At 42.5% G+C, this 21,798-nt stretch overlaps 1 protein-coding gene across 10 annotated transcripts in view; it reads right to left on the bottom strand.

Annotated features, from left to right (window-relative positions):
* Window positions 1-525: 525 nt before the first annotated feature.
* The window catches only part of PATJ (PATJ crumbs cell polarity complex component), a 225,361-nt gene continuing 204,088 nt past the window's right edge, over window positions 526-21,798 (bottom strand). For 8 of the 10 annotated variants that reach the window (XM_075936118.1, XM_075936115.1, XM_075936120.1 and 5 more), the window contains 7 exons: window positions 17,855-17,972; window positions 15,049-15,086; window positions 14,460-14,582; window positions 12,333-12,437; window positions 9,069-9,175; window positions 6,347-6,470; window positions 526-2,904 (listed from right to left, as the gene is read on the bottom strand). In XM_075936118.1, the coding sequence (XP_075792233.1) occupies window positions 2,758-2,904; window positions 6,347-6,470; window positions 9,069-9,175; window positions 12,333-12,437; window positions 14,460-14,582; window positions 15,049-15,086; window positions 17,855-17,972 (762 nt within the window). In that variant the 3' untranslated portion in view covers window positions 526-2,757. The remainder of the gene's footprint in view (window positions 2,905-6,346; window positions 6,471-9,068; window positions 9,176-12,332; window positions 12,438-14,459; window positions 14,583-15,048; window positions 15,087-17,854; window positions 17,973-21,798) is intronic. The other 2 variants (XM_075936122.1, XM_075936124.1) reach the window with 1 other exon arrangement.

Here is a 21,798-nt window from a genome sequence, read left to right as displayed (position 1 = left end):
CTTCTGGTACAGATGACTGTTCTCCTTCCCTGAGTCTTTCATCCTCCTTTAACAGCACAGGAGCTGTCTGACTGGAGATGGGACAGTTCTTCTGGAAAGCTTCATCTACATACCTCTCTGCCTCCTTTAGATCCTTCAATTCAGCCACCTTGGCCTCCAAAGCCTATACGTGGTCTCTGAGGGCCAGAAGCTCCTTGCACCAAATACACACATACGCCACCCATCCATAGGGCAGGTAATCATACATGCTACACTAGGTGCAATAAACAGGATAGCCCCCACTCTGCTGCTGGGCTTCTGCCTGCATTCTTTCCTACAGATAATTACATTATTGATGGTTTTTTTTATTTAAATCGGGTAGTTCTGGTTTTAGTTTAGTTTAAAAGTTTTAAAGAATGTCAAGTGTATCTAGCCCCTTTCCAACTCCCCCTCTAAACTCCCTCACGAAACTCCGTTAGCTGCCCCTAAGCTCAAAAGTCGTTACAAGCTCAAAAGCCTTTAAAAGTAGAGAAAAGAATGCACATCTACTTAGTAACTGAACTTTATTTAGAATCTTTGGAAATAATAAAACATCTTGTTTTACTGATATACATACACATACAATCAGGAAGTTTAGCTGTTTTTTCCCCATTGCACAGAAGTAGATAACAGTTTTAACAAGCCAGAACACCTCAACCTGGACAATTGTTATTGAAATTCAATTATAGAATTGATCCTTTAAATACTGTATTTGTTTCCCCTTAATGTTCACTGGTTTATCAGTTAGTTGCAATGCAATTTTTGGCAGTAACATACTCAGCACACAAAAAAAGTGCAAGTTACAAGAAGCAATAATATTTTGAACAATGAAAAGTGCAAAATCTCAGCCAATAAATACTATATTCTTTATATCAACCGTATATGCATAAGAGACGACAAATGGCCATGTAAAATTTAATAGAATAATGTTGCAAATATTTTCATGATAATTATTTGATCAGATTAGTCATTAAATTTTGGTCAGAACCTTGAAACACTGTTTTATCAAGATGCATTTGCAAAATTTAAACTAGGTTCATTTAGCTTCTGCATACTTGGAAGGGGGGTAGTTAAAAGTTTTCCAATTTAGTACATATGGATGTTTGATGTGCATCTATAAACAAGATTCCACTAACACTTCGTATTAATAAATCAACCAGCACAATGGAAATGAAATCCATTTTAAAACAGAAGTATCTCTCAGGCACTATTTATGGAATACCCACAAAATATTCCATCAAGTTAATGCACTTTGTGATTTATAATAGAGATAAATTTTTAATGCAATAAGAAAAACAACATTCTTAATGAGAGTTCATCACCTCTTCTGTGCTTACTACTGATCACGTTTAACCTCACTTCAGTATATTTTTCTTTATACAGTCAGGAGACTAATATCACATTTCACCTAAACATACTGAAGAATACTTTAAATGCTTTTCCTTTTTTTTTTTTTTTTTTTTTTTTGCTGTAGTGTAATAAAAAAATAGCCCTCCTAGCCCTATATCATACTGAGGTACTTCCTGCAAGCCACCAGTCTCCACAAAGTTAGAAAGATTAAACTGCATTACCACTTATTTGCTTTCCAAACTCACTTGCTAAATCTCTTAGTGGCATTATACAAAAAACAAACAAACAAACAAAAAACCCAAAAGAGATTCTAGCACTTTGAAGCATAGGGGACTGGATAGATAGTTGTTTGTGATAAGTAAAGGCCCCTTTTCCCACACCAACTGACCTCAGATTTCCAAAAATGTGCAAAATGGTTCAGTCTTCCTTCATTTAGACCTCAGCACCAGTGGGCATCACAACTTACAAATTATCACATTCCTGAATTATAGACTCATATTATGGGAAGCAAACTTTGGCCTTGTCAGAAGTCTAACTGTGGACACTGGTCTTACAATTTAGCATGCCAGCACAATGACAAATGCACTGTACTGAACATCTTGGCCCCTTCAGAACATTTTTTTTAATTAAAAAAAAAAGTAGAACAGAACCAGATATGCCACATACAGATCTTAAAAGACTGTTAGGGAGATTTTAAAAGACCTACAAAAATAGACTCTTCTCCCTTTTTTTAAATGTTAAAAGCTGCAAATTGACTCATCACATTAATAATCACTAACTAGCATGGACCTATTCAGACACTTAAATATGAAAAGTTAGCATTTGCCTGTCAGACTTACTGTGCAGAATACAAACACCTTCCCAGAGGAGAATCTGATATTTCATCATTTGAAACAGTGGTAATTTAATAATATGGTTAATGTTTTCTGACATACTTGAAAGGACAATTAGCATAAGTAAATCATGAGTGAGATGACAAGTCACTTAGCATTTATTTCTGCTCATCAGATGAGGATCTAAATTCTCTTTTGTGCATGCATGTTAATTCCACTTTCAGCAGCTATCACAGGGATTTCCTATTGATGGGGATAAACTGATGGTTTAGTAAAGTAAAACACATACAGTTCATTAAAGTTCTGTAAGTTAACTTTGTTGACAGGAAACAGAAGCCACAAGATACTAAAGAAGTAGAAAAATTACTGAGCAATAAGCTTCATTTATAAGACGAAATGAAACCATAGACGTGTGCCAGCCATACAGGCAACAGGATTAGAATATACTAATCTTATCTGGAGTTTGTTTTTCATCTCATTCAGGACTGTACATTATTATAGCAGCACAACGATGTTCTAAAATAACTGCATTCATCTCCACATGTGCAAAAGAGATTCATGATAACACTGTTAATGTTACAGTTCCTTTCTGGCATTTCAGAATAGCTACTGCTTGCTCGTGAGTAACACCTTCCAAAGCTTCTCCATTAACTGCTAAAATCTGATCACCACGCTTCAGTCTGCCATCATCTGCAGCTGCTCCCTGCAAACAACAACTTTATGTTAGAGACCAAACAATTTGATGTGACTGACTTGTAAATTACTGTAAAAATACAGCTTTACACTGTTCCCTCCGTAACATTAGTTCTGTTGCTTACCAACCCTCAACTTTTTCCTGCAGCCATAACTCGGCATCATGCTGGCAAATGCTAAGGGTATTTGGCAGAGGCTGGATGCATGTGGGTGGCTAGGTAGAGGGGATTCTGCTGTCCTGTTTGTACTCTTTTCTGGGATGTCTGTTCCTCCTCAAGGAAGGGTCAAGTCCTTGAAGCAGAAGGAGGGCTGTACGTCCTCTCTTCCTTAGTCTGGAGGCCAAAGCCACTGCAGTCCTTGGGTGTAGTGATATGACTGGGAGCTCCTGAACCCCCTCCTCCTTTAATGGGACAGAATTCATTGAAGGAGAGTGGGGCTCTCTGAAAGGAGAGACCCCACTCCTGAGTCTGAGCCACCCCTGCATTTTAGGTGGAAGGGTCTAGCAATGCTTAGCTGAGCTGGGACATGATTCCATCTGGCCCTGGTTTCCTTGCTAGGGTCTGCAATGGCAGGGGTAAAGGTGATGGGGCACTGGTTGAGGCCCCATGTGTGTTGCCAGCTGCACAGGGTTTATGCCACAACACTTCTGTTGGGACTTGGAGCCCTGCTATCCTCCAGCAGCAGCCTTGTAGGGCAGGTGTTCTTGGCCTGCTGGAGAAAGAGAGAGCTGAAAGCTGAGCGATGGCTCAACTCTCATATGAGCGGGAAATGGCACTTGAGTTACAAATCCCAATTCTCATTTACACAATGGCCCTTCTATACACTCTCGCTTTAAAGCCCCTTTTCACTGTCAAGAGAAGTCTAACAGGACTGCTATTCAAATGAAAGCAGGCCTTTATTGTTCTGTCTTCATCTGCTTATTGGGTAGAATCCAAACCCAAGCATGTGAACTGGTACAGAAGATCAAAGAGAAAAGTATTTATAGAAACCTGGAAACTTTTAGTTTTATTTATTTATTTTTTACTCCGTGCCAGTGGCTGACTTCATTTTCTCACCAAGAAAATGTAGATAAAGTTACATAAAACAGAGCAACACACTGTAAGATGTTCCACTGAAACTAAATGTATTGCTTGACTGCCTGAAGGCATAAGGATCCCCCTGACATAAAATGCAGGATACATTAGTATTATTAATAATTATTTGTACTATTGTGCAGTAGTGATGTCACATCACATTTCGTGAATGCATTGATGGCTTTAGGATAGGAAAATGAGGCTAAACTCCTGGCACTGTGCCAAAAGCTGATAAAGACAGTCTGCTCTCCATCTGGGCTGCATCTGACCGGCCGTGGAGTCAGTATAAAGCAAATCAGTGATTAGAAACACACCTAGAGAGTCTCTGCAAGGGGTTATTTGAAGGGAAAGACAAAAAGGCATTCTGAAATGTAAGTACTAGTCCCATAGTTTTTTCTTCTGTTGAAATTTGTGGACTCACTGAAAGAAAAGCAATTCTTAGTGCCCAGAGATTATTAAACACCCTACAAAACAATGGGTCTGAAATGTTTGCAGAACCCTCCAGATATTTATGCAGTCTTACATCTTTCACCTGCCTTTTTTTCCTTTTTTGGTCTATTTCACTGAGATGGTACTGTCAGTGACTTTCTGTTAACTCAGATTTCTGTTAAGCATTCCCAATTCTATAGGGTGAGAGTTGAGTTGAGCCAAAATTCCAGATCTTGACACTAGGGAGGCATGCGAAAATTAGAGAGGAGATCTGCTAGTCCCTATTTTTACAAGAGGCCAAACCAAGAACTTGGATTAATACCTGCCATATGTTTACAGAAGTCTGAAACCCAATGCAAATTTTGCGGCTCAGTCCATGTCTACACAGAACCTTACCTGTGTAGAAAATCAAGACTGTGAGGCTGCAGGCAGCTAACTTCCTCTTTAGCAAGAGCAGAGCACAAGAGGTAAAACTGCACACCCACTTTCAAAGCTTTTGAAACTACCATACTGAAAAAGGAGGCGGGGGGAGGGAAGACTGTGGTGGTGCTGAACACTTCCCAAATTGGAAACAGAGAAATTAAAAATTAATAAAGTCTTAGGGCCTGATTCCCCATCACCCTGTCCCTTGTGAAGTCATCTACACCAGTGCAAATTGTGAAACACTACTGTTATGATTTAGTATAATTTTATATCCACTTTGCACTAGTGTAAGTGATCACACAATATGCTGGGCAATGGAGAATCAGGCTGATAGCATCTTCCTCTTTGTGACCTTAGCAAGACATTTAACCTCTCTGCAACTGTTTCCCTGCTGTAAAATGAGGGTGGGGGGGGGGGGGGGGGTGGAGAATGCTACTTATGCACAGCACTTTGAGACCTAGGAAGAAATAATGCCATATACAGATTATTTTAAAGACATTTCTCAAATACACAGAACAACATGTATTTGCTCAGATGAGGGCTCTCTCCACATAGCAGTGCAATGAAATACAGGCAGTCCCTGGGTTACGCTTACAAACGGGGCTTTTCTCGCCCCGGAGGAAGCGGGCGGCGGGGGGGGGGGGGGGGGGCAGCAGACCAGGGAGACGCGGAGCAAAGCGGTGGAGGACCCGGGCGGCGGGACCGCCCAGACGCGCCGCGGTCCCGCCGCCCGTGTCTCCCTGGTCTGCTGGGGGTGGGGAGGGGGCGCAGCTAGTGTGCCCCCCCCAGCAGACCAGGCTTTTCTCGCGGACGCCTGTGTTAGAGCAGCTGGGGTGCTGCTGGTTGGTCCCGCAGCGCTGCTCCTCAGCGCTACTGGACCAACCCGGCAGCACCCCAGCTGCTCTGCCCCAGGCATCCCCAAGTCAGCTGCTGCTGAAACTGACCAGCGGCTGACTACAGGAAGCCCGAGGCAGAGTTGCTCTGCCCCGGGCTTCCTGGAAACAGCCGCTGATCAGTTGCAGCAGCAGCTGACTTGGGGACACCTGGGGTAGAGCAGCTGGGGTGCTGCCGGGTTGGTCCCCGCAGCGCAGAGGTGCGGCGCTGCGGTGATCTACCTGGCAGCGCCCCAGCTGCTCTGTCCCAGGCGTCCAGATTCAGCTGCTGTTGAAACTGATCAGCGGCTGATTCCAGGAAGCCCAGGGCAGAGAAACTCTGCCTCGGGCTTCCTGTAGTCAGCCGCTGGTCAGTTTTAGCAGCGGCTGAATCTGGACGCCAGTTCCGACTTAAGTACAAATTCAACTTAAGAAAAAACCTACAGTCCCTATCTTGTATGTAACCCGGGGACTGCCTGTAGCAGCTTTTCCCTAATCCTTTAGGGACAGTGACCTTTGTGTCCAGGCAGTGAAGATCAATGCATGCATACCCAGACACTGAGTTTTGGACACAACTCTTTTACATTTGGCTTGTTATCTGTTCCTAACCTTGGCTTTTTTTAAGATGTATATAAAAAGGAAAAAAAAAAGATACCTTGGCAAATATAGTCTTGACATAAATGGGCAGGTCTCCATGGGGACTTCCATATCCCCCTACAATACTAAAACCCAGGCCATCAGAGCCTTTCTCCAAAGTAATAATCTTAGGCTGAGGAGCTCTGAAAAGACAATGAATACCACTTAGAAGAACAATATATATCCAGTGAGGACGTAGGCACAGACTTCTCTAGCCAGGGGGTACTTGACCCCTGTGCCCCAAGCCCTGCCCCTACCTTGCCTCTTCCTGTCCCCACTCCAGCCCCTACTCTGCCTCTTTCCTCCCCCTTTCCCCGAGCATGCCATGTTCTCACCCCTCTCTTTCTTTCCTGGAATGTACCAAACACTGCTAGACAGCTGTTTCATGGCAGCAGGACGAGGAGGAGATCAGTGGGGCTGCTGGTGGGTGAGAGGTGCTGGAAGGTGGGGAGGAGATTGGCTGCTAGTGTGTACTAAGTACCCACTAAATTTTTCCCTGTGGGTGCTCCAGCCCTGGAGCACCCACAGAGTCGGCACCTATGTGTGAGGGTCTTTTTATAGATGGAACACTTCAAATCAGTTCAGACTAGGAATTATACACCCTTTTTTCCTTGTAAGATGCGTTTCATAACTTCAAAAGCCATGGCTCTGATTCTGTGTTGGAATGTACTAATGTGTAACCCTGAACAGAGTAATGTCCCATTGATTTCACTTTGTATAACACTTACTTTCAGTGGACTCAACAAGAGCACATTACTCCGCAGTAGCAAATTGTGGTGCAGGACTCAGCCTACACTGTTGCTATGTGTTATTAAATAAGATTTGCTCCTTCACGAGTCCATCTTCTCCCCCAGGTTAGGGTAAGTGAATTTGCAACATCATTTCTTAGCAACACAATGTCATCATCTGACTTCAGAGGCAATGCTGTCCAGTGGATAGAACATAAAAACTCCTGAGTTCTAATTGTAGCTCTTTCACAGCTATGTAGTGTGGATCCAAGAGACACGTAAGTCCCACTTACTCTGTGTGGGTTCAGAAGTGCACATGTAGTAACATGTAGTATTGGGGCCATAATCATTCATGTCAATTTCTCCATATTAAAAAAGGGGTAATTATTCTTCTCTATGTCACAGGTGTTTTGAAACATTTCTAGTTCATGAGCACAATGCAAATTTACAGATGTCACACACACTGTAAATAGTGGAGCTAAATAAACAGCTTACAATGAAAACAGTATTTCATGGATCTCGTGTTTCTGCTTGCTTAATATTGGTGATTAGGAAGCCAGTTTCTTAAGATTGCAAAGTCTGGAAAAATATTCATTTTTTTCCTGTATCTGACTTCTGATTTGTGCTTTTTGGAGAAGCACACAAGCACTCAATGCAAATATTAGCATGTGCAAGCTTAAAATAGTTACAAGCTGAGAACTTTTGTGATTTTTTTGGTATTCAATTCTGACCCAGCATTAGTGCTAAGCATTATTATTATTATTACTGACTAAAGGAATAATATAATGAAAAAGCTAATGGAAGACAAAATCTCTTTAATATAAATGAATATCTAGAAGCCTAGCAAAATGCATGCAAATACTGTGCAAATGTCCCCCCCCCCCAACCCATTTTTAAAGAAATGAGCAGCTTTGTATTTGAGGAAATAGCTGATCTGAGCCCATATAGGTAATTTATTTCCTATAATGTAACCAATCTTGTAGAGCAGTGATACACTTCAGCTTTAGTGCAGCATGAGTCTCTCTAGCATCTCACTTCTAGACCTCAACTAAAAGGGTTTATTTTGTGTTTACAAAATGTTACTAGTGTCCCCAAATTGTCCTCAATTTTTAAAACAAATAAAAACAAACAGCAAAAACAAAGGGCAAAAAGAGCACAAAAAGATTAAGGAAGTATGTATAGTAACACAGCTAAATGTCTGCAACATAATCTGAGTTATATTGAAGGGTGAAAAGAAATTAACCTGAATACCACGAAAAACTATCAGGAAGGGAGCTCTTCTGCCACATAGTCTTCCAAGGAAAGTGTTGGGAGCTCAACAGCTTGGAACACTTTAAACTGAGGGGGGGGGGGGGAGAGAGGGGAAAATGTGTGGTTGAGACTAATGCTGTATGATATAGGGATGGACTATGAAGGTCTTCTGCCTGTAAGTTTCTCTGAGTCTTATCTAATGCTTGCAATGGACAGAATATCTGTAATTTAGATAGCTATAATCAGATGTTACTCATCTGTATCTGTAATATTTCTTCATGTTATTAAGGGAAAAACAATTCAAGGGAGAAAGAAAAACAATTTTGTTGCACATTTTGTAATATTTCTATCACAACCCCTGCTTTCTGCAAGCCTCTTCTTGTTTTATCCCCAAAATAATGGATTGTTTTGAATTGCTGCTGTCGTAAATCATTTCAAAGAGGAAGCTGTGAAACAGGAGCAAAACCATCATGACAACACATCAACTGGAAAATCTATGGAGGTGTGCTTTTTGGAAACCCATCAAAACAAAAGTATGAAGATTCACACTTGAATTACCAGATGAAGGCAGACACTATTGTTCCACTATTTGCCACTAGATGGCAATAGTAAGCATTTCTAAGGTGCTGAAAAATTGGTTGAGAACAAATGACAAGAGACAAGATAAAACACATTATCCCATGTTTGAGGGGAAGGGAAATTAGTATCCTTTAGGCAGTTCTCTGAACTAAAGTACTCCAGCATCAAAGAGCACATACTTACTCTGGATCTTCAGAATGACACTCAGGAGTAGGAGAGTTAAGGTGACATCCAGCAGACATGCTCTCTAATTGGCTCGCTATGGCACTGATATTGGTGTCAGCTACGACCTGAAAATTGGGATGCAAGAAAATGTCAGATATGGGGTCAGGACATAATCTTCTAGACACTATCTGTATTCCTGCACCATAGCCTACTCTCGGAGGGCCAGAAAGAGCATCATCATTTTTGGTTGGCCCGAGCAATCAGTTGAACATGGGTCCAGTGTCCCTCCCATAAGGTTGGGGAGGGGCTTTTAGAAGGTGGGTGGGCTCCGCCCGCCCACCATCCCATGATTTCAAATAGGTCCCCCAGCTGGGTGGCGTGCTGTGATGTGTCAGGGAGTGGAGGATGTGTTCCTCCCCCGCGCCCTGCCATCTAGAGCAGGCCCAAACCCCACTGGGCCCTACTTCTCCTCCTCAGAAGTCAAATTCCACCTATGCCCAAGGGCCCCCCATCACCTGAAGCTTGGAGTTCTGAGCCCTGGCCCTCTGCAGGACTAAAACCCCAAGTCGCCCTTTGCCTGATGGCTGAAACCCAGAGCCCTGAGGCTTCCCTCGTTGGGCCCTGGAGTTTTTTAATGGTGTGGTTGGGGAGAGGCTCAGAACGAAAAGGATTGAGAGCCTCTGTCCTAACACATCGGACCGTGATTCTTAGTAAAATCATCATGAAAAAAACAGAATGCCACACTTTTAAGGGGAGATTCATGTTCTAGATTTCACCTTGGGGTGGCTGGGGGGAGGAGGCAGCAGAATTGCACACAGTTCAGAAGGTAGAAGCTGTTGTAAACAAATTTATTCCAATATTCCGGGGGGGGGGGGGGGGGGGGGAGGGGAATTGTCGTATTTCCTTGTTAAATAAACCCTGATGGCAAAATAAATCTATATTCACAAATCTGTGGCCGTAAGAATGTATCAGAGTTCAACAACCTTGTAAAAAGCTTCTTATCTCATTACTACACCTGCAGAAAGCAGATTAATTTAAACCAAAGCATCAAAACAGCCGGAAGGGATGATTGTTCCCCCGAGAACCTAATCTCCCATTTGCAAACTCCTTTAACTCCCTTCCCAGGACATCCCGATAATAAGCCTTTCCACCCCAGTGAACACAATTATCTGACCTTTCAGTGCAGTTTGTCACGAGGTGGTCTAACTTGATAATAAATACAATTACTTAATGACATGTCAGTCATGATTACTAGACTGATAGAACTATTCCACTTATACTGTTTTAATAAAAAAATATTGAAAAATACCAGTACTTCTCATTAATGTAATTTATTTCCTGTTCAGCATACTTACAGCCTCCACTAATATACCTGAATACTTTACTTGTCCAACTGCATTATAAAAAAATAAAAACTTTGTAGCTTCCCAAAAGAGATTTTTTTTTAATGTTTGTGGAAAAGAACTGCATTGTACTGAGAAAAAAAATACAAAATCTGTAAGGGTAATTAAGTAAATTCTAAGTATTCTAGCAGTTGTGAATGTGGGAGAAAAAGCTCTCGCTGGACTTCAGCTGCAGAATTGACCCACCTACCACCACGTCAGCAGTTCATGAACAAATATAAGAAAAAATAAGCTAGTCTAAAACTGATTTCAGTATCATTCAATATCTTCCTACCACTTTGATATTTACATTAACTTTGAGACACAAAATGAGAAGCCTAATAGTCAATTAAGATCTGCTTCACCATAATATTAATAATACATTTTAGAGTGGGCTTTTTGGAAAACTTGATTTATAATATTTATAGCAGCTCTATGTATCAGCAGTATTTTGACCCTCCTCTTTGAAGTGCATTTTTCCTATTTATTTGTATAAAGATTAAGCTTTCTTATCCCTGTCAAAAAAAGACTAGTAGTGAATATAATTGTAGGGAACAATTAGACCACTAAATGACAGCATCTTCCCACCTTTAAGCTGGTTTACAAAGAAACAGGTAGGCAAACCACTACACTATCCTTTCATTTCCAAGGTTAAGTATTTAGCCTTATATCTTTCACAACTGGAGTAAGTTGCTTTAGAGCCATTGACTTCAATGGAGCTACTCTGATTTAGAACATCTGAGGAGCTGACTCAATAGATTAATGTGATGTCACTTCACTATTTATCACAAGCTCTTTCTTTTTTGAATTTTAATTTGTGCATTGTTGTAGCTAATACCCTTGGCAGGTTTAAGTTCTGTACACTGGAGAAACAGAAAAGGGGTGCTGTAATCAAAAATAAAAAATACACATTCTTCAATAAAAATGAGTAGTCCTGTGGCACTTTAGAAATGAACAAATATATATATAGTATCATGAGCTTTTGTGGGTAAGCCCACTTCTTTAGATGAGATGATTTTTTCTTCCCAAGACTATTCTTAATTGCCATTTATCAACTGTACACTCAAGTATGGTAGTTTGATTGGTATTCAATCCTACACACTAGGGGTGTGTCTAGACTACAGGGTTTTGTTGACAAAAGTGGACTTTTGTCCACCAAACAATACCTGCGTCTACACTGCCGCTGAGTTCTGTCGACATAACATCGACAGAACTCAGCAGTTTTGTCGACGGCTGTATACCTCATTCTATGAGGACTAATGCCTTTTGTTAACAGAGTTCTGTCGACAGAAGGCGTTATTGCCTCTACACTGTCCTTTGCGTCTACACTGTCATGTCGACAAAGCCTCTTGCTTTGTCGACAGATCTGGATGTAGCCTAGACACTCTTTGTCAACAGAAGCTTTGTCAACAGTATCTGTCGACAAAACTTCTGTCAACAAAAGCCTATAGTCTAGATGTACCCTAATATATTGAATTGTGATGCAATCATTTACACAACACACAAGTAGAGTTACTTTTTTGTACTTTCGCAAACAAGAAAATTAACACTTTGGACGGCTCAGTCACAGTCTAGCAGCAGAAGAGAAGGAATCATGCCATGTTTGTAGCTAACTTCCATTTTTAAAAAGTGTTGGAAGCTAAAAGCTTTGTTGCTTTATCATGTGTAGCAACAAGTCATTTTGTTCCCCGTTATGCTTTTATATAATCATGTTCACAGTCTGTATGTGTGGCAATAAAGAATTTTTGAATGAAAATAATAATTTATTGCTTTCATCCTGTATAATTCACATCAAGAAGCACCCCACTGTGCTCTGATGTCGTGTGCCAGTGATGCTTAGTCTTTTTTGAACATCACTTATCTACCCGCATGCAGCTGCATGTTCAATTTATCACCATACCTGCAGGATAATGCTCCCATAAGCATTCTTTAGTAGATTAACAGCATCAGCGTGAGACAGCCCATCCAAAGGTTGCCCATTAATACTGACAATCCGATCTCCAACCTAAAAGTACAACAGTAATGGAAAATTACCAGCATTAAGGAAAATTAAATTTAAGGATGCTTAAAATTCCTTATGAACTTGGCACTGCACACTCATGCTTCTCATATACAGTATGCCTTTTGTGAGGATTTTGTATTTCCACTGATCATTCTGCATTCTTCAGAATAAGCATAATGCACGTTTCCTTAAAAATAACACCCAGATAAAGAAGGGTCATATTCTATTGCTTACATTTGCAAGGAACAATGACATTAGCAACCAACCATTTTCATTCCACGTGGAAAGGCCACGTGCATGTCGACATACATGGATAAGGAGAGGGGCACATATGTTTGTGTTTACTATAATATAAGAAAGCAGGCACTATCAATATTAATTCATAAATGAATAAATACATAAGCTTTTGAATCTAATAAAGCATATGTTATGATATACTGGGGCTTAACACACTGGAAAAATAATGTTAAGAACTTTGCAGGGGTATGTGCTAGAGGATCTCATTGTAGGATCAAAGTCATGGCTTTCCTGCGCACATTATGTATCTTCTTTCAAGTAGGTCATGTCATAGATTATGATTCATAGCTTCAAAGGCCAGAAGGGTTCCTTAGACGTGTCTACATTGCAATTAAAAACCCCACAGGTAGCCCATGTCGGCTGACTCAGGCTTGCAATACTCGGGCTAAGAGGCTGTTTAATCGCAGTGACGATGTTCAGACTTTGGCTGGAGCCTGAGCTCTAGGACCACACAAGTGGGAAGAGTGTCAAGAGTCCCAGTTCCAGCCTGAGCCCAAATGTTAACACTGCAATTCAACCAGCCCCTTACGCCCAAGTAAGCGGACATGGGCCAGCCACAGGTATTTAACTGCAGTGTAGACATGTCACACTGACATTACTCCTCAGGGAATTCTGCACCAGTGCATGTGTGCGGATATATTTTTTCTGCACAGAAAATGCAGAAGTGCTGCAGGTTTGCCTTTCATCCAGAGGCCACTGCCACAGCAGCTGGCTATGTTCATCACAACACCCTACCTGCAGAAGTTTAGGAGGCATGGGATGATTATAGTTTGCTATTTTTACAAATAAAAGATTCAGATTTTTAAAAATACTGTGCACAGGATTTTTAGTGTTTTGGTGCCGAATCCCTCCAAGAGTGGATCATATAATTTGCCCTTCTGAATAACAATCATGTAGGATTTCCCCAAAATATTATTTCAGTTAGCATATATCTTTTAGAAAAGCATTCAGTGTTGATTTAAGAATTGCAAGTGATGGAGAATCCACCACAACTTTGATAAGTTGTTCCAATAGTTAATTATGCACCACTGTTAAAAATTTACATCATATTTCTGGTCTGAATTAGTCTAACTTCAACTTTCAGCTTCTGGATGTTGTAATATTTTTTGTCTGCTAGACTGAAGAGTCTGTTACCAAATTTTTTGCTCCTCATGTAGGTATTTATCGATTACAAACATTTTAATAATTATTGTTATCCTGAAAAGCTACCCACTAATTGTGGGATTTTCAACACAGTAGTTCATCAAAAACTGAAATGTAATAGCAACAGTCTTTCAAATTTATCTTCATTACTGGTATATAAAAGCCAAGTGACAATAAGAAAAGTGTAATTTTATTTTGTTTTAGCACATGAAAGTCAGTTTCAATTTAAAATCAGTTATGTGTTGCCTCGTTCTATATAAGATCTAGGGTGTGCACCAGCTGTTGTTCATAGGCCACCTATTACCCATAAAACTACTTACAGAGCTGACTGGTCATGTAGTGCTAACTTTTCTCTCTAGTTCCAGCTACTGAACTGCATTAAGGGACCCGTGCAAAAATATTTACAACTTAATGTTACGTTTTCACATAGGTAATCAAAGTAATTGTCAAGGAGATGTACTGCAGTCAGCAGCAGCAAAGTGCCTATCTACGGGTGGCCCACATTTACAAATATTTGAGAGCTCCTTGTCTAAGATACAGTAGTGAATAAGAGAAGTGGTGATCTATATTTCCTCTTGTACTTACCTTGAGCCTTTGGGTACGTGCAGCTACTCCACTAGCTTGAATCATGGCAATAAAGATTGGAATGTCTCCTAATGGGCTTCCCTTCCCTCCTGCTATGCTGATGCCAAGGGCATCATTTGGTCCCTAAAAGAGGGAAACATATCATAACCATTCACCATGGCAACAATCCATAACGCACACAACAACAAAACGGTTACTAATTAGTCCATATGGCCTATGCTCCAAAATTTCCCGCCTGTACTCAGTGATTCAACACAACATTTCTGCTAGACGACAGCCTGCTCCTTTATCTATTACTATCGGGCTTACTATACTCTTAATAGAAGCAATCACATTGTATTCATTGTACAGAGAACTATGCCAGGTAGCAAGAGTTTGCAGGATAGGAACCCAAGCCTACAAAGGAAACAGAGATATCCAGGCAGCAATACATGTCTAATCCAGTAATAACACCTCACATATCAAACTATAAATAAAACCACAATGTGCCAACGCCAACTAAATAATAATGCAGTTTTGCACGCAAAAAGTCCTGAAAAATTAACAGCTTTCATTGGAGATACCACCTTTCAGAAAATAACTCACTGACCCTTATTATCTCCACAGTCCTCAGGTCCATATCTACTCCTAATAAAAAAAGAAAAAAAAATTAGCTTCTGTCATTAAGAGATAATATAATTAAGAGCTCACACTGTCAGGTGACAATGGTCTCAGGTTGACTAGCCCAAGTTATCACTGAGCAGAAGCAGAGCCCTCTTGGGCACTGATCATGTGATGAGGACAGGATTTCTCTTTCACCAAGCGATAAACATGGATGCAATCACTCTGTTTGATGGATGCCACTGTGACATCCACTATATGCAGCAGTTGCTCACGAAATCTATTGAATAGCAGTGTTTTGTTGGCCATGGGAATATAGACCTATTGTGTATTTCACTCAATTAAAGATCAGCTTAATATTCATAAATCACAGTGCCCCTACCACAAAGGGTACTGAATAAGTCTGGTTCATGCCTGCCAAAGTTCTATTGATTTCCTTTTCTAATTTGTGCGGTATTCGTAAATAACAGACATCCAGTTAATCAGTCAGCTTGGCACAGATTCCTTGTGGCATACAACTAGCTACAGTTCAAGCTTAAAAAAACACTAAAATTATACAGAAGAATTGGAGATGGTTTACCAGCAAAAAGTGTGGACCTGGAGCAAAATGGCCTCAAAGTTTGCATATTTAAATCCAGGGTTTTGACGGGTAAGTCTCTGGAAAGGATCTCTCATTAAATGTGTTGGCTTCAATTAAAATACTGCGAGTATGTTTCTGAAGATCAATGGTATCAGTCTCTTTCAACAATTAATTACTTTGATTAACACTCTGAAGTACTTTTCTATACAGATTATACATATATGATATTGCACACAAATACTAGGGAAGTTAGATAGCTTGTAATTGAATACTCATGTAATGGCATCAAATTTTAGTGGTGACACTACTATTCAATAGTCCCCAGGGGCAGAGCCGACAGCCACTGCACTTCCGTCTCCACTCCTGGGGAGCCCGCTGCAACTAAGGATGTTAAAATGAGGTTATTTTATTAATCGAGTAGTCGATAAAAATTCTATTGACTACTCGATTAGTCAGTAGGGGAAGGTAGCCAACTCAGTCCAAACCCCATCACGGTTCTGCAAATTAAAAGGAAGTGCCAGGCAGCCTGCCCCCCACTCCCTCCAGCTCCTATTGTGTTTTAATTTGCAGAGCTGCAGCGGGGTCTGGCCCCGACCTGACAAGAGCAGAAACTGAGCTTGGCTGCCTGCCCGCCCGGCTCCTAAATGTAGTAGCTACATTTAGTTGACTACTCGCATTCCACCCCACCCTCTCCGTTGCTGCCTCTATATCAGGGGGACAGGAAGCACCATGGAGATAGTGCTGGGGGCATCAGCTTTTAAGCCGTCTTCCCCCAGTACCAGCTCCTGTTTCCTCACCCCTTGCTGCTTCTGATATAGAGACAGGAACGTGGAGGGTGAGAATGCGAGTAGTCAATTGATACAGAGGCAGAAACGTGGGGCATCAGCAGCCCCTGCCCACAGGGGGCCCAAGTTCCCAGTGGACAGAAGCTGCATCAGCATCTACAGAGGCAGCAGTGTGGTGTTGCAGGTAGGGATGTAAGCGAGTAGTTGATTAGTCGACTACTCACATTCTCAACCCACCACGTTCCTGTCCGCAGGGAACTCGGGCCCCCTGAGGGCAGGGGCTGCTGCCCCCCACGTTTCTGCCTCTGTATCAGAGGCAGCAGTGCAGGGTGGCAGGTGGGAGCTGGTCCGCGAAAGGAGCTGGTTTACAAACCTTCTCCCCATGCAGACCGGCTCCCACCTGCCACCCTGTGTTGCTGCTTCTGATACAGAGGCAGCAACATGTGGCAGCAGCAGTCCTTGCCTGCGGTGGGCCTGAGTTCCCTGCGGAAAGAAGCTGCATCGGCATTCACAGAACAGCCTCTGCCAGAGGTGAGCCTGATACAGGCTGTGGGTGGGGGTAGGGGGTTAGGCAGAGCCAGTGCTTGGGGGGAGCTGGCTTTTAAGCACCGGTTCCTGCCTGTCCCTCCGCTGCCTCTGTGGAGCTGGCATGCACAGAGACCCAGCTTAAAAGCTGGCTCCCCTCACGTACCAGCTCCATACTGCTACCTCTCTATCTTAAAAGTTGGCTCCCCTCACGTACCAGCTCCATACTGCTACCTCCATACTGCTACCTCTCAGGTTAGGCAGCAGTGCGGGGGAGGGGAGAGCAGGTAACTCCACAGGATCTGGTGTTTGTGGGGAACCAGCTTAGAAGCTGGCTCCTCACAGGCGCAGGTTCACACCTCCCATGTTGCCTGTGATACAGAGGCAGCAAGGGGTGTACGTGTATGTAATTGACAGGATTAACCAATAAACTCAGGCTTATCGATTGTGTAGTCATCTACACGGTGACGTCCCTAACACATACAATACAGAATAGGATTTAAAGGTTCTCTCAGAGGTTAGGATGGGCACACTGCTAACGAGTAAAGTTGGAAGTGAATTATAGCAGCCATGCCAAACAAATGGCAATATTTGATGCCCTCTCAGGGATTGATGTAATAGGAAAGAATCTTGTCTATTCAGGTAAAGGAAACTGGGGAGAGGAATGGGAAGTGTATATTTAGAGAAGGAGGAAACATTTCTCTGGGAATTTACTTAAAAGAATGGCAGCTGCTGGAAGTTGCTCAGGGAGGTTGGAATGTCAGAATAAATCTTGTGAGAGGTGGATTAGGAAACCACATTCGGCTCATATAGGACTTTTTTGTTTTAAAAAAAGCAGCATAACAAAGGTCAATGTCTTTGCAGAATAATACACAGTGACTTTGGGATCGCTCTCTAGTTTGTACCTGAATTTCTCTGAGATGCGTCTGCTGACAACCTCTTGGTGCTGACAAAGTTCTGTAAAGTAGTGATGACTGGAGCCAGGGTAGGATGAAAATGACTATGCATGCTGTGCTGGTTCACCTGAAAATAAAGATAAAACCAGTAACGGTGGGGCAAACCAAATGCTTTATCCCCAGGTTTGTTCTTCTAAAACAAGGGGCCCAATTGGGCCAAAAGAGTGAATCTAGTGATAGATTCAATGGCTTTCGGACTGCAGAGTTCCTGCATCCTGCATCCACAGGGCGTCTGCGCTGGAACCTCAGACATGCACTACACATTCCTCTCCAAAGCACAATACACAATACTGCTCTTAAATAACAAGGGCCAGATTACACTTCTCAGACACACTTACAGTGGGGACCACTCAGGTGCAGATCTGCTCCTGGCCACATGGCGGTGGGGATCAGAAACCTCCATGGCACAGTTCCACTTGTCTCTGGCCTGGCGTGTGGGCAAGGATGAGAGGGGTGGTGCATTTTCCATTGCTAGCAGGCCCACTGATAGGGTAATAGGGGGGAGAAAGGGTAGGAAAGTGGGCAACTGCCCCAAGGCCGTTCAAAAGGGCCTGGGGCTCCCAACCACTGTGGCAGCAGCCTGAGCCCCTGGCCTTTTAAATCACCGCTGGAGCCCTGGAGGCTGAAGGGCTTGTGGGGAGGCTAGCCCCCACCCCTGCCCATGTCCCTGCTGCTTCCAGGAGTATGAAGCTGTCCCCTCCCCTCTCCCAGCTTACCCACGTGCCTGACAATTGTGTCAGGCCCCCTAACTGACAGCCTGTGGGGATTCTCCACGTGAGTCCATAGAGTCATGGGAGACTGCAGCTTTGATATCAAGCCCCTTTTGTGCTGGTGAATCCCTTTTAAAGGGTGTTCCAGTGGCAGCCGTGGGTAGGAAAAGCAACACAGTAACGATGCCAGGGAACTGTAGAAGGCTATAGGTAGGGCCTTCTTGATGTACAACCCTGTGCGCAGATCTCAGAACATCTGTGAATTCTGTTGTCAGGCACAACTGCTTCTGCAGTGGAGCTGGTTACTTTTTGCTCTGTCTCCACTGAAGGAATTTGGAAAAAGGTCCATGGATTTTCACAGAATTTCCCTGCCTTGGGATTCTGCCAGAGGACTGTCCGTGGGAGTAAAGCATTTGGCGCTCATGTTTGGGGACTGCACAGAGAGTGCTCAGCTTCATGTCAAACAGAAAGTTTCTAGGCCTCTGCCTTGCATTTCCAAGGCAAATAAAGAGTCTGAATAAGGGATGTAGAGAACAGCTGCAGGGCTCTGAGTTCTGCAGCAGGACACGTTGAGGACCTCAACCTCCTCCCTCCCCACAGACGCATTTTTCATGAGAGGAATCAGGGACGTTTGGCTTGTACCTGTGCATACGTGGTTTGGAGAAGGAACTGTACATGCTTTCGGATGGGTAGAGAATTATTTTGTAGGCCCACCTGAACTCTTAAGCCTCATCAGTCATAGCTTCCCTTCCCTGGACAGCCTGGTGAGAGATTTGTTCGCTAAGGCTAGGATAAATCCACCCCAAGGCCTGGATTTGTATCAAGCATGTGTATTATATTAAAGTAACAGACAGTGAAAGCAGAAAGGAACAGCAAGTGGGATGGACCAGTGGGATTAAAAATGAGACATTAGGGCATGATCCACATGATGTTTGAAAGCTGAGTTTGGTGGTAGAGAGATGCAGAGGATCATAAAGGGATACTTGTATTTTGAGTACAAGTCCAATCCATGGATGTAGAAAAGGACAAAATGGGATAGAAAAGCAAGGGGACAAAGAAGATATCTGTTGTCTGGATAACCTGAAGTAGGCGAATGACATGCTATTTAACATACTATTCGTTTCTATCCAAATGTAGCAACTAAGGGGTTCAAACCAGTCTTGATAGTTTCCACAACTTTTCAACCATCCAAACTTGAATCCCAGTGGCCAACCTGCAGCCATGCATGCTTTGCACCCAGAAACATTTCTAGTCAAGTAGATTTTCAAGCGACAAAGTGATAATAAAATTTCTTTGTGTGTGTGTGGGGGGGGAGGGGGCGGGGGGAATCAGGATTAGTGTTCCTTAGACTGTATGGATAACTCATTAGCACAAGCTCTCTACTCTCTGGAGAGCTCAATGAACTAGTCCGGAATAAAACTCAGAAATAAATTCATGTAGGCCAAGCATGTTTCTGTTGAGCAGTTCAGAGAGAGGCAAATCTTAGAGATGTAGTACAAACCAGACACATATGTTTATGCTGTGAGAAGCGGACATGTACTGCACAGTACTGTTAAATGGAAATGAAGAAGAGTGATAAATGAATTGTCACAAAAACCTGTTTATACCTATGACAGCCATTGTTGTATCCTTTGAATTCTTTTCTTTATAGTATCACAATTTAGAGGAGCTTAAAAACCATTTCTCAGTCACCAAATTTAAATATTTGGACTACTGCAATGATGTAGAACATTTTTTTTAAATGTTGGTCCATACAGCACTTACCAAATTAGAACTTCAACAGATAATAAGTTGACATAAAATAAATTTTGGTGGATCTATGTGAAAACTGAGCGGAAGCCATATTTTCAACAGTAGCTTCTTAGTTCACATAAGCCAGTATTTGCAAGTGACAGGGCTTGCCAAGCGGCGGCAAGCCCCGCTCGCCAGCCGCGCGGAACTGCATGCTGCGCATGCGCAGACCATGCTATGCATGCGCTGGCTGCGCCAGGCTAAAATCTACTTGCCACGGGCGAGTAGATTACATTAATTGTCAAGCCTTGGCAATTGATGTACAGGTTAAAATCTCTCTAGTCCAGCACTCTCAGGACCTGATCTGTGCCAAATCAGAGAATCTGCCGGACAACGGGAGGTCAATATTGTTTAGCAGCATTACCAGCACTTCCGCTGCTTACTGGCCACTTAGAAGACACTTAGGGGTAAATTAATGATAAATGAAAGCACAGAACAGAGCCAGGACCGGTGGCTGTAAACAAACTTTATGGGACCACGGGAAACTTGGCCACACCCAAGGTAAGTCGTCTGGCTAAGTAAAATCATGCCAGACCATGGATGTCACCAGACCAGAGAGGTCGGTCGGTCTCTCTCTCTCTCGCCCCCCTCTTACCAGGATTTCAAGAATCTATTCATCATGCAATTATCAGAATTCAAGTCAGTTTTCACCCTATGTCTCCCTAAATTCATACTCTATAGGACAAACGTTTTCAGCATTAATAATACTGATCAAAACATGGGCAACAAAGGCTCCTAGTTTAAAGAGAAGCTAGATAATTTCATGGAGGTTAGGTCCATAAAAGGCTATTAACCAGGGGATAGAAACGGTGTCCCTGGCCTCTGTTTGTCAGAGGCTGGAGAAGGATGGCAGGAGACAAATAGGTTGATCTTTGTCTTCGGTCCACCCTCTCTGGGGCACCTGGTGTTGGCCACTGTCGGCAGACAGGCTACTGGGCTAGATGGGCCTTTAGGTCTGACCCAGTACAACCGTTCTTATGTTCCTAAATCCATATTTAAACACTTAAATAATAGAACCAGATTTTCAAAGGTGTTTTGTTTAGTACTTGAGGCAACTGTTGAGTTCAATGGGATTTGTGAGTTTTAGAACACCTCTGAAAATGTCTATATATGGATTTAGGGTGGGCTTCATACAATTGTCCATACAGCAGCCTGTGTACAGAGTGGGAGACCGCATACTACATCTTCAACAGTGATAATGTGGTCTGAAAGCATTGCCTGGGTGCTCCCAGGGAGAGATCTGATTTGCACAATGTAAATACTTTGGTGTGTGAGCTAGAGTTCCTAGAAGGAATTTCTATTATAACCTTAAGTTTTCCTCCTCAAAATAGTGCAATTCAGGTAATGCCACTCTCCACTGTCACACACGGATTTTAGTTCTGATGGAAACAG

Source organism: Pelodiscus sinensis, chromosome 9 (genome assembly GCF_049634645.1).
Source record: "Pelodiscus sinensis isolate JC-2024 chromosome 9, ASM4963464v1, whole genome shotgun sequence".
NCBI lineage: Eukaryota > Metazoa > Chordata > Testudines > Trionychidae > Pelodiscus > Pelodiscus sinensis.
This window is presented reverse-complemented; position numbering and strand designations above follow the sequence as displayed.